General features: G+C 40.4%; 1 protein-coding gene across 2 annotated transcripts in view; it reads right to left on the reverse strand.

Moving 5' to 3' along the window:
* Positions 1 to 2,690: 2,690 nt before the first annotated feature.
* The window catches only part of IRS1 (insulin receptor substrate 1), a 40,450-nt gene continuing 30,479 nt past the window's right edge, over positions 2,691 to 12,661 (reverse strand). For both annotated transcript variants that reach the window (XM_073674697.1, XM_073674698.1), the window contains one exon: positions 2,691 to 3,785. Coding sequence is in view for 1 of the 2 variants with exons in the window: in XM_073674698.1 (XP_073530799.1) it covers positions 3,781 to 3,785 (5 nt within the window). In the remaining variant the exon portion in view is untranslated. The remainder of the gene's footprint in view (positions 3,786 to 12,661) is intronic.

The raw sequence follows: 12,661 nt of genomic DNA on the forward strand, positions 1-12,661 counted from the left end.
TTTTCAAAGATTATGGAGAGTGGTTCTAAAATTTCTTCTACGATCTCCTTCAGTACTCTGGGGTGTAATTCATCTGGACCTGGAGACTTGAACTCATTTATGTTAGCTAAATATTCCCTCACAATCTTTCTGCTTACAGATAACTTGGATTCTTCTATTCCTTTAATAGGACATAGAAAAACAGAACTATTGTATCAAATACTTATTTCTTGCAATAAAATGCAAATTAATTATGTAAAAATCATAGTGATTTTCTGGATTTTTTTTTTTTTCAAGATTCTGTCTCTCACAGATGAAGTGTACCTACGATAAAAATTAGACCTCTCCATTCTTTGTAAGTGGGAAAACTTGCAAAATCTGCAGTGTATCAAATACTTATTTTCCCCACTGTACCTTTGTCGAACTGTTTATTGCTGGCTACACAAGGAATTAACAGAAAATCCAGAACAGGAGGAGTTGTAATTTAGGGTTTGTTCACAAAGTTTTTTCCAGGAGGGCAAAAATTAGCTTTGTTTTTAGGCAGAAAACACTTCAAGAATCAACAAGATAACATTTTTCTTTGGCTTCCTTTTGGGGCTATTTTCAACAATGAATAAAACACTAGCAATTTTTGAGACAAAAAGGTTTCTAAAATGCATAAAAAGGCACCTAGACATCTTCTGGGCATTCTTTTTAGCCTTCCCATTGACTTCTTTGTAAACTATGGAGCAACTTCATAATGGAAAATGTCCTAAGAATACTTTGCTCACTACTTTTAACCAATTGGTATTTTTGAAACCTTAAAGGCCAAGTTCCCACATTGAGCTTTTGGTGAGTTTTTGATGTCAGATTTTCTGCACCCATTAAGTAAATTAGGTTTCTTGCATTCTTCTGAAAATAAGCAGCTTGAAAAGCTCACCAAAAACTCATTGCAGAAATGTAGCCTAAGTGGTTAAAAGACGCTTAACAGACTGAACGTATGAAAAAGTGTTTTTTACAGTATAAATTAATAAGTCTTTCAAGCATCTTTTTTGAGCGGACTCTAAAAACATGAGAACATACTCTTACGGTATGTGCACAAAAACTAAAAAATAAAAAGTGCATGTCACTTCTTTGAATTGTCTTCTGATGGAAAATGCTCAAAATAAGGCAATGTCCATAATAAGGCTTCAAAAAAATGCTTCAGGGTAAAAAAAAACAAACAACTCATTGAAACCGCTTTAAAAACTCTTCAAAATAGTAATTCAGGAAGCGAAAAACAAAACTCCTCAAAGTTTCTGTAAATCGCTTTTTCTAGAAAACTTGTTTTTGACCTCTCAGCTTATTTATGACTACAGACCACTTAAATTGGAAAGCAGGGGACAAAGATCCTGTATAAATCTAATGGTGCAAAATAAAATCCAATTGCAAAAACATTATCCACAAAGATGTATAAAATAACTGAAATAAATATATGCCCAAGTTCACACGCTGTGTTTTCGCAGCGTTTTATTCAAGTTTTCAGCTGCGTTTCACAGTACCAGCAGAATTTATGAAATTTCAGAAAACTCATGCACACACCTTGGTTTTTTTCCCTGACTGTTTTGTCAAAGAGCTTCGTTTTTTGCAAAATGCAGCAGGTCACTTCTTTCAGTGTTTTTCACCCATAACGGCTAGTGCAAAAACGCTACAAAAAACAAAAGGTATCAGGTAAACCTACTTTTTTGACGTGGCTTCTTTACTGCCAAGAGAGCAGGTTTTGCCTGCAGGAAAAAAATGCAGCAAAAAGCAACGTGTGAACATAGCCTAAAGCTTCTTAAGGCCCAAATACACATTAAAGTCAGCTAAACCCACCACTTTTGCTGTGATAAGACAACCATCTGAGGTGAAGGAACCTCCCTACTTCCCTCAACAAATATCAGGGAAAATGAGGACAGGAAATTGTGAATTCAAATGTCTAATCAGGCATATACTCCGCTACCACAAAAGCCCAACAGCGGTTAACTAGCTCCTCATAAGACATGAAGCCTCAGCATAGCGCTCATGTGTATGGATTGTTGGGAGAGGTCGAGGTTGACCGCTCCATAACCGTGCATTCATACTGCGCTCTGTGTCCTCGTCGAAGCATACGTCCTAAAACTCAGCAGCCTACGTCTGAGTGCCCGCCTCTTGTGCGCATACACTGCCGAAAAACGTGCACGGCAGAGCTCACGTTCGCTCTGCCGTCACCATTGTGGTCTATGGCCCCCATCACAGCATACGTCCGGACCAGTTTTGCGGGGAATTTTAGGACGTATGCCCCGATGGGGACACAGAACGCAATGTGAAAGCACCCTAAGAGATATCAGCATCTTTACTTCTGTATCAATGGCTACAATTTTGTACACAAAACCAAGGCTGTGGAGGCGGTAAGTCAAACCTCCGACTCCTCAATTTCCATGACACCAACTCCCTGATACATGGCTCATGTTTAAGTGATAAATTTACTGTAGCACAGATTCATCTCAGCTAAAAGTCTAGACCCTTAGATCAGGAATAGGACAGACATTTATAGGAAATTTCATAACTTTCCCAAATTCTGAAAAAATATTCCCCACAAACTGCATTGAACTACTGTACTCAATTTATTATATATATATTTTAGGAGTCGGAGTTGGTCCATTTTATACAGACTCCACAGCCCTGCTTATAACAACTGCTTATACTTTAAGAAAATAAACATACAACTCATGTACCAGGAAAAAATTAAACAGTATCTAGTTTATTACATATAGAAAGATTTTCCAGAATTTACAAACAACCACATTGCTCATTCCAGGGAGTTTCATTTAAAGAGTTCAGCCAAGTTTCACTTTTTTTCCCTTTTATTTATTTTTTTTATTATTTTATGTTTTTATTTCTTTGTTTTACATTATATACAATGGAAGACTTGATTTCATATTTTCTTGTACCTGTGCAGTGAAAAAAAAAAAGTCTGTTTTTAATCTTTTACACCTGTGAGTAGTATGTTTAGGGTCGTCAGTTCTGATAAAACATCTTAGAAAAACTGCAGCCCTATCTGGCACAGAAGGAGTTAAAGCACGTCAATGCTGGGAGTGCGGATGTATTTTTTTTTTTTTTTACATACACTTATATTACAAGTGTCGCTAAATAAAGGACCCAAAATAAAAAAAAATAAAAAATAAGTCCTTACAATCTAGGACCTGCTCTGTTTCTTATAGAGGAGAATAGTACCCTACTTATTTTATTAGCCATATTTTAGCAATCAATTATCCAAAGTCTGTTTATAACAGAATACCTCAAACGCCCAAGTAAAAATGGGCTCTAACAAAACAAAAAAACTGTATAAATCAAAACCTATGTTAAATATTTAATGCTCATCAATCATTATTAACATTTCTTTTTTTCTCGTACTTAATAATTTACACCAATGATTTGTAATACAGTTTTTCTTTCTTGAAATTTTCAGCAGCAAATTAAATTGAATGAATCGAGAACAATGTGCGAGGATGCAAGTCCGTGCGCACCGTGAGCAGGTGCGGGGGACGATCGGATCACTGAGGTGGTCTCCACGGATGTAGAAGAAGGAGCAGATTGCTTCTGTCCAGACGTCACAGTGCTTTTTGCTTGGCACAACAGAGAAGGTGCGGTTCAGTCAGCTGACTCCTGAGGTTTGCGTGTGTAGTAAACAAAGTGAAGTGGATGCAGCGTACCATTTATTGAAGAGGAGGATGTGAGGTCCTGGTTGTGATGTGTGGAGGCTACTTAGAGTCCATAATCCCTTGAGATTCAACGGGTATCTTGCTGAGGTTGTAGAGGTTGTTATTCTGGAGAAAGAAAAAAAAATGCACAAAATATGAATATATTAATTTACCATCCAAGGATCATTAACTTTAATAAAACAGGAACAAGCGAATGACCAGAAAAAACAAACAAAAAAACACAACTTCCTTATGTCCTTCTTCATCACCCGATCCGGATGATGGAGAGTGACTATGCACATGTCCAGCATATAAAGAGAAATAGTGAGGCACTAGGGTTGAGCGAGTATGTTCTGTCCGAGTATGCTCGGGCCGAGCTCCGAGTATTTATAGCTGCTCGGTGATAAGGTTGAATCGCTCCCGTGAGCATGATTTGCAACTGTTTGACAGTTTTATTACATGTGAAGAATGTCTAAGAAATAGACATTCCTCACATGTAATAAAACTGTCAAATCATGCACACGGGAGCGATTCAACCATATCACCGAGCAGCTATAAATACTCGGAGCTCGGCCCGAACATACTCGCCGAAAGGGTTACTAGAACATACTCGCTCAACACTATGAGGCACCAGTCACGATGTGCAGCATTCAAATGTCAAGCACTGGTCGCTGCACTCTACATATGAAAGAGTGTTAACCTGAAAACCACGTAGACAGGGCACTAGCCGTGTGCAGGCGAGCCAGGTGGTGCAAATTCCAAAGTCCTCGCACCCTAGAACCTGCACCACCACTCTGCATGTGTAATCCCGAACAAACAGGAGTATTATCAAGCAACACTGTTGGTGAGTGCATTATCTGTTCCATTTCTACAGCTTTGACGGCTCAGGTGTGACTATGCACATGGTCACCATTTTCTTGACAGATCTGTGACCCTTCATCGTGGATCAGTTTGTCGACCTGTTAGAAAACTTGTTTAGCGTAGAGCTGCACATGATGGAAGTGATGTGGATTTTACCTCCAGATTCACGGAAGTAAAATCCACAGAGGATTACAGTACCAGGGAAGTGGATTCTAGCAATTGCAGCATGTCCATTTCTCTAGCGGATATTCACCACGGATTTCATCACGGTCAATGGCGGGTGAAATCTGTGGCGAATCCATCACACATCTGGATGAGACATGCTGCTAATTCACCACATGTGGACCTAACCTCAATTTATTCAACTCATATGTATTAGTTTCTATGGCCAGCGTAATGGGGGGGGGGGGGGTGTCTGTCAGACAACGCTTACAAAAATGTATCGTTCTGGGGTAACAAACAAATAAGTAGATGGTGAAGAGATTCAGACAGCACTGCATACAAGTAAAGAGCATTAATTAGAGAGGACCCTGTCATTTGCCAAAAATATGTATTTTTTTTATCGCTGTTTATTATTTTTCCTTGAATTCTGGTGTATTTTTTGTTCAGTCTCCTCTCAATTCTTGAAATATGGCCCCCTCTTTTCTGCATATGAAACTAGTATTTTTTTAGCCAACAGATTGTTGTTTTCAAGAGGACAACTACCGAGAACAGCCGATGATTACACCCACTCGGATACCAAGACTAGATTTATATACAGGGAGAAGGAGCCATGTCTAAAAAATGGAGAGGTGCAGGAACAAAAGAAATACGCCAGATTCAGGAGACTAGTCCTGGTAAAAAAAATGACATTTTATAAAGAAACAAGGAGCGCCGCCCCTGGTGGTGCAGGATACCACTATGTTTATACCATGGTGCTATAGGTGATGGGGGATGGGAACATCTATCACACAGTTATGCAGGTCTGATTTGCAGACGTTAGAAATAGAAAAATCATTTTTAGGTCTTTTTAAACATCCACAACTGTGTCAGAGGAAAAAACTCAAGATTTCCACATGATGCAATGAATGCAGTCTGTGCCGCTCATAATGGACTTATCAAGTGAAGAGACGGCAAGTGCTAAACGCCGAGCTTAGATTTGTGTCTGGACTCACCATTGTTTCTCATCAACAACAGTCACTATTTCCTTAACAACCTATAAAACAAAACTCCACACAAATGGCTTAGTGCAGGGGATCTCGGGCTACAGTGAGCTCAGCGCAGGATCATTTAATGTCACTGACATCAGTGCTGGCAGCTTAGGAACAGGGGAAACCTGTGTTTAATCTATTTCCTACTTACCGCCAGCAATAGCTGGAGTCCCCGATAATACAGCTTTGTGGTTGGGCTGCACGTTTTTGCTGGCTTACGCAAGCCTTCCTGGCAAGAGGAACAAGTAAAAGAAGGCTACAAAGAAGGAGGGGGGATTTTTGCATCAGTCTTGTGCTTCACATCTGCTCCAAGGTGTGTTTTAAGGAGACTGAACCTTATTTACTTTAAATGCTAAATTACTGTCATTGCCAAATAAGAAATTACTTTTCTGTACATATATAGGAATAATCATCATGCATGCTATGGACCAGGAACAGCAGACAGGTCTGGAGATTACTCCATCACTATTTATTCTGGAGCGGAGATTTAGGACAATGCTGCAAGTAGAAGCTGCACTTGACTTATTGCGATGTCTGCTAGAATAACTCAACAGGTGGGCTTATCAAGATGCAAAGGTTTGAACTTGATGCATTTACATTACTACCTAAGGCTGGGTTCACAACACACGTCTTACCCAACATTTTGTACTGTATTTGCCTTGTTGAGGCTGGAAGCATGACGCAGTCTACTAGGTCTTGGCGCCCGCCAACAATGGGCGTATATGGCTGAAAATGATGCATGACAGAGCACAGTGTGACCCCTTCTGCATCATAGTCAGTGACCCCATCAGCGCATACGCCCTAATCCAGTTTTTCAGGTATTCGGACGTTAGGCCCAACAGCCATTGAACGCATTCTACAACGATATGCGATCATAGTCTAAAAGGAGTACCCTTGTTACTCTACCATTCTGGGTATTTTTCAGATTTTCTGCAAGCAGTATGGGCTACAGGCTCTGTGCCTCCTGACCACACTATGTGGTCTCTGTATAGAACTGCAGACAGACCTGCGGCATCAAAGGAGGAATCTACTAAATCTTTTAAGCTTCTCACATGCTAAACAAGGTTTCCAATGCTTAGCTTTCGGTTCAAATGCTAGAGCAAATCTATGAACTCGATAACCCCTCGCTGACCGGTAGCTCTAGGTGCAGACCTCAGACACCAACCTAAAAAAAACCCCAGTGCTGGGGTCATTTACAACTTTTGCAAGGTGCAATGTATAGCAAAGATGTCGATAAATTTGTTTTCTGTTAGCAGAGCTGGATCCCAGACGGCTAGAAACCTCCAAGTAATGCGTTTGGTATGCATTTCTGGAAAAAGCACAAGGAAAACGAGCCAGACCTTAAATGATTTACCATATCCTGTGACGACATAAAAACAAAGTCAAAATGTTTCACACGGTATAAGCAAATATGAAGCATTTCAATATTGCCGCCCCCCTGGGGGCAAATCAAGACACTCGTGTATCTACCCTTAAGTGCCGGGTCTGGGTTTTGCTTGTACGATTTTTCCTTTATTACTTCATTGCATATAGCTGAATACAAGGAAAGCTTTACTCCGCTTATTAAACCTAAATTAAACTTATATGCAGAGGGAAACCTATGGGAGGCTGATATAATACAATGTTTAGGTTAAGAGGAATACATTCAGCATGCTTGCATGTTTAATCCGGATTCCTGTTATGCCCCATAATTGAGAGAAGCAACTAATGAGGACGAGGAAAGACGTCATGTCTGGTTTCATCTAGCCATCTTTGAAAGTCTTGCAAAAGTGATCATTAAAGTTCCGTTTCCATATGTGGAAGCCTTGTTCTGGGCATTGCCTAATAACGCGGCCGGCCATTCCAGTAGAGTTAGGCATGCAGAGCGGCAGACTTCTGAGGTGTACAATTAGGATTTTGGACACACAATCTGCCAGACAATGCAGGCTTAGCACAAAACAGCACACTACATGTGTTTACATGTCTGGAAAACCAACATTGTGTATAAATGATTGTTATGAGAACAACAACTGTCCTTTCGCCCTATGAATGTCAGGGGGTGGGGTGGGTCATCTGCTTGGAAACCTCCTCTGTGAGACAGAGGAGAAAGCAGCTCCCTTTTGGTTGGATTTAAGCAATTGTAGTATTACATGAATGCCCATTCATTTGTAAGGCCGCCATGGAATAAGGGCTGGCAACAGCTTACACTGGCAGAATAAGCGGGTTTCTGGGGGTATCGGGGCAGGGAGCAATGGCAAATCAGCAAACATCACAAATACGGGGAGTATAATGTTTTTGTTTTTTTTTATATATACACTACCGTTCAAAAGTTTGGGGTCACCCAGACAATTTTGTGTTTTCCATGAAAACTCATACTTTTATTTATCAAATGAGTTGCAAAATGATTAGAAAATATAGTCCAGACATTGACAATGAAATAATGATTTGTATTAGAAAGAATAAATTTCTCCTTCAAACTTTGCTTTCGTCAAAGAATGCTCCCTTTGCAGCAATTCCAGCATTGCAGACCTTTGGCATTCTAGCTGTTAATTTGCTGAGGTAATCTTGAGAAATTGCCCCCCATGCTTCCTGAAGCCCCTCCCACAAGTTGGATTGGCTTGATGGGCACTTTTTGCGTACCATACGGTCAAGCTGTTCCCACAACAGCTCAATGGGGTTGAGATCTGGTGACTGCGCTGGCCACTCCATTACAGATAGAATACCAGCTGCCTGCTTCTTCCCTAAATAGTTCATGCATAATTTGGAGGTGTGCTTTGGGTCATGGTCCTGTTGTAGGATGAAATTGGCTCCAATCAAGCACTGTCCACAGGGTATGGCATGGCGTTGCAAAATGGAGTGATCGCCTTCCTTATTCAAAATCCCATTTACCTTGTACAAATCTCCCACTTTACCAGCACCAAAGCAACCCCAGACCATCACATTACCTCCACCATGCTTGACAGATGGCGTCAGGCACTCTTCCAGCATCTTTTCAGTTGTTCTGCGTCTCACAAATGTTCTTTTGTGTGATCCAAACACCTCAAACTTTGATTAGTCTGTCCATAAAACTTTTTTCCAATCTTCGTGTGCTTTTGCCCATATTAATTTTTTCTTTTTATTACAAAGTCTCAAATATGGCCTTGTCTTTGCCACTTTGCCCTGAGGGCCAGCATTCCAGAGTCACCTCTTCACTGTAGAGTTGCCAGTTGAGGAGCTATGAGGCGTCGATTTCTCAAACTAGAGACTCTAATGTACTTGTCTTGTTGCTCAGTTGTGCCGCGGGGCCTCCCACTTCTCTTTCTATTCTGGTTAGAGCCTGTTTGTGCTCTCCTCTGAAGGGAGTAGTACACACCATTGTAGGAAATCTTCGGTTTCTTGGCAATTTCTCGCATGGAATAGCCTTCATTTCTAAGAAGAATAAACTGTCACGTTTCACATGAAAGTTCTCTTTTTCTGGCCATTTTGAGAGTTTCATAGAACAAACAAATGTAATGCTCCAGGTTCTCAACTGGCTCAAAAGGAAGGTCAATTTTATAGCTTCTCAGATCAGTCAAACAGTCTTCAGCTGGGCTAACATCTTGTGCAAGGGTTTTCTAAACCTCCATTAGCCTTCTTACACAGTTGGCAAACACAATGTACCATTAAAACACTGGAGTGGTGGTTGTTGGAAATGGGCCTTTATACATCTATGTAGATATTGCAATAAAAACAAGACGTTTGCAGCTAGAATAGTCATTTACCACATTAACAATGTATAGAGTGTATTTCTGATTCATTTAATGTTAGCTTCATTGAAAAAAAATGTGCTTTTCTTTCAAAAATAATGAAATTTCTAAATGACCCCAAACTTTTGAACCATAGTGTATACTTTACACAGGGGATTGCAACATTTAAGAAAGGTTAGTCCAAGAAGAGGACAACCCCTAAAACTTACAAACCAAATAAACTTGATTTTATAGACAGTTAGGAGTCAACCCTTCGCATGCCGTCAGTAATGGAAACTTTCTTATTTACATTTCACCTACACATTTGATACTGGAGCCAGACCGAAATGGGCTGTCCGGAATTAGAGAAGCATGGCGGCCTTCTCACAAACATCGCTAGCCCTGGCTATAGGTTTTGTCTTGTTTGTTAATGGGGCTACACAGCAATATCACACACAACCTCTAAACAACGTAGTGCTGTTTCTGAAAGAATTCAGTAATGTTTTTCTAATGCTGGACAACCACTTTAATTGTCTGGCTCCAAAAAAATAAATAAAAAACCAAGCTACTGGAATATTCTATTTGGCTCACTAATGCAGCCATAATGTCACTGTTGTATGATGGTGGTTATCAAGTTCCTGAGCATCTCATGGACATCTCCATCAGATGGACCCTCACAGCCATAAGTGTGAAAACCCCTCCCTGCCAAAAAAGCAGTATCAGCATTGCCTAGCAACAGTGCTACAACAGCCGGCAATGGCTTCTGGAAAGCGTTCATAGATCGCGAGCTGGTCAATTATCATGATTGACAACTAAACTGGTTTTCCCACTAACAAAATAAATTTTAAAAAGTTAATTTTAATCAATAGATCTTGGAATAATAATTTCCACAATTGGATTTGTTTAAATAAAATGCTCCTGTGTTGAGATAATCTTATAAATGTGCCCCTGTGTACTGTGCAATGGCGGTGTCTGACCGTACAGGGACATGGTCTGATCATACCACATCTCCTGGGCAGGGGAGGAAGAAAAAGAGTATACAGACATTTCAGCAGAGGATCACACCTGATTCTTTTTGTGAAATAAAGCATTTCCCTGCCGGTTTTTAAAAAAATGTTTTACTTCAAAGAAACATTTTTGTGATCCTGTACTGTAATGTCTGTATACTCTTTCTTCCTCCCCTGCCCAGGAGATGTGGTATGATCAGACCATGTTCCTGTATGGTCAGACACAGCTATTACACAGTACACAGCAGGGGCACATTTATAAGATTATCTCAGCACAGGAACATTTTATTTCAACACAACCAATTGTGGAAATTATTATTATTCCAAGATCTACTGATTTAAATTAACTTTCTTAGTGGGAAAATCCCTTTAAAGGTAATAGGCCAATATACGCCGGTGCACCATTGAGCCAATTTACTATCTGAAAGAAACAGAAGACAAAGTGAAGCAGTGTGGCACCGAAAGGGCACGACATATGGGGAGTGATTTTCGTTGTTCATAGTGATTATATCAAATTAAAAGTATAATGTTTTATTTTCTAACAGCGGTATTACACCAAATGAATTCACTATATGAAATAATAAGCAATAACAAAAACAAAACGATAACATTTCAATTACTGAAACACAAAGGCAATCCGGGTGACATGACGTGTTAGCATGTAGACCTGCTACCCCCCTGACTGATTAATAATCTGCCATAGCCATATATACAAATCTCATAAATGACCCACGTTAAGTGTCCCTGAATGCCATCTGGCGTTGTAACTCACATCTGAAAAGTATTTGTACCAGGACCAAAGTATGCAAAGCAAAAGTACATCATGAGACTCTTATTACTCCGTGGTCTCAAACGGCTACAGCAAATCACTGCATTTATCATCAGAAGCGAAACGTTCTCATGGCCCAAATATGTAGAGTAACAGCTTTCCATCCACGAGAAAGGCAAAGCAGACGCTTAAAGGAGCCCTAAGCATGTGATAGAGAAAGGGCCTTTAGTAGTAAAAGTTAATGTGCCAAGAATATAATGTATATTCAAGACCAGCTCTGGATAGACTGAAATACGGCTGCAAATCAAGTGCGAAACAAGTGTCCCCGGGGCAGTGCTTACACCTCTGGACTGCTGGGTGCATGTGATTTTGCTTCAGACCTGGTAAAAACTGGTTGACGTTGGTTGGGCCATCCATGCTCATTACGTGAGAAGACGCTGTTAAACACTAGGAAAGCAATGTTTAGCAAATAAAACCAGATCGATAATGACTTGGGGTTAGGTTCTCGTTAGCGTGTTATATTTCTTTAATGAAGGTTGAGTCATTTTGTGATTACATAATGAAAGTGGAAGTAGTGCAATACCCTTAAAGGGAACCGGTCACTAGGTTTCCCAGTATCGAGTACGGCCTTTTTTTTACAGCATTCTATAATAAAAGACCTTTTATTATATGCACATACAGTGGGGTCTTCATCCGGCGCCTCTTTTATTACAAGCACTGCCCTCCTTGCTTCCCGTGGATGATGCGTCCTACATCATCCAGTGTATCCCAATCGCGTTCCTGTGCAGGCGCACCTCTCTGCCCTGCCGAGGGCAGAACAAAATACTGTACTTGTACCGGGAAAGGACAAACAGCGCAGATGACCCGAAAGTAAAATGGACGCATGAGATCTATAGTGCTCTGCTCTGACCTCACAAGGGCAGAGAGACGTACACTTGCACAGGGCTGCGATTGGGGGGCACGGAGTGGATGATGTAGGATGCATCAGGCACATGAAGCAGGAAAGGAGAACGGAGATTGTGGGAAGAGATGAGGCATCGCCATATCAAGACCAGAGATTCCCATCGGACAACACCATATGTCAGTATAATAAAAGCTATTTTTGCGCTATGCAGAGGGGATTGGGCACCAACATAAGCTTCCCAGAGTGCTGTAAAAGAGGCGTTAATGATGGTGGCCGTACTTTACATTGGAAAAAGCTGGTGACAGGTTCCCTTTAACCCAATTTTGCAGTAGCCAGCCACATTGGGGATGAGCATCTTGGAGTATTCTTCAGATCAACACCAGCATGTTAAAAATGGCCTCTATGATCTCTGGGATTTTATTAGCAACATAACAAGTTTTGCCAATGTTTGACATGGAAATATTTATTGCTTGGTAAAAAATTGGATGACTAAAGCCCCGTAAACATCAAACTAATGTTGGCTACACCTGCTAATAACTACGTGTTTGATCGATAGTCTAATGTTTATGAGAGCTTAAGACAATTGAC

This window comes from Phyllobates terribilis, unplaced genomic scaffold (assembly GCF_046119375.1).
Source record: "Phyllobates terribilis strain yellow unplaced genomic scaffold, ASM4611937v1 Scaffold_3__8_contigs__length_932513732, whole genome shotgun sequence".
Taxonomy (NCBI): Eukaryota; Metazoa; Chordata; class Amphibia; order Anura; family Dendrobatidae; genus Phyllobates; species Phyllobates terribilis.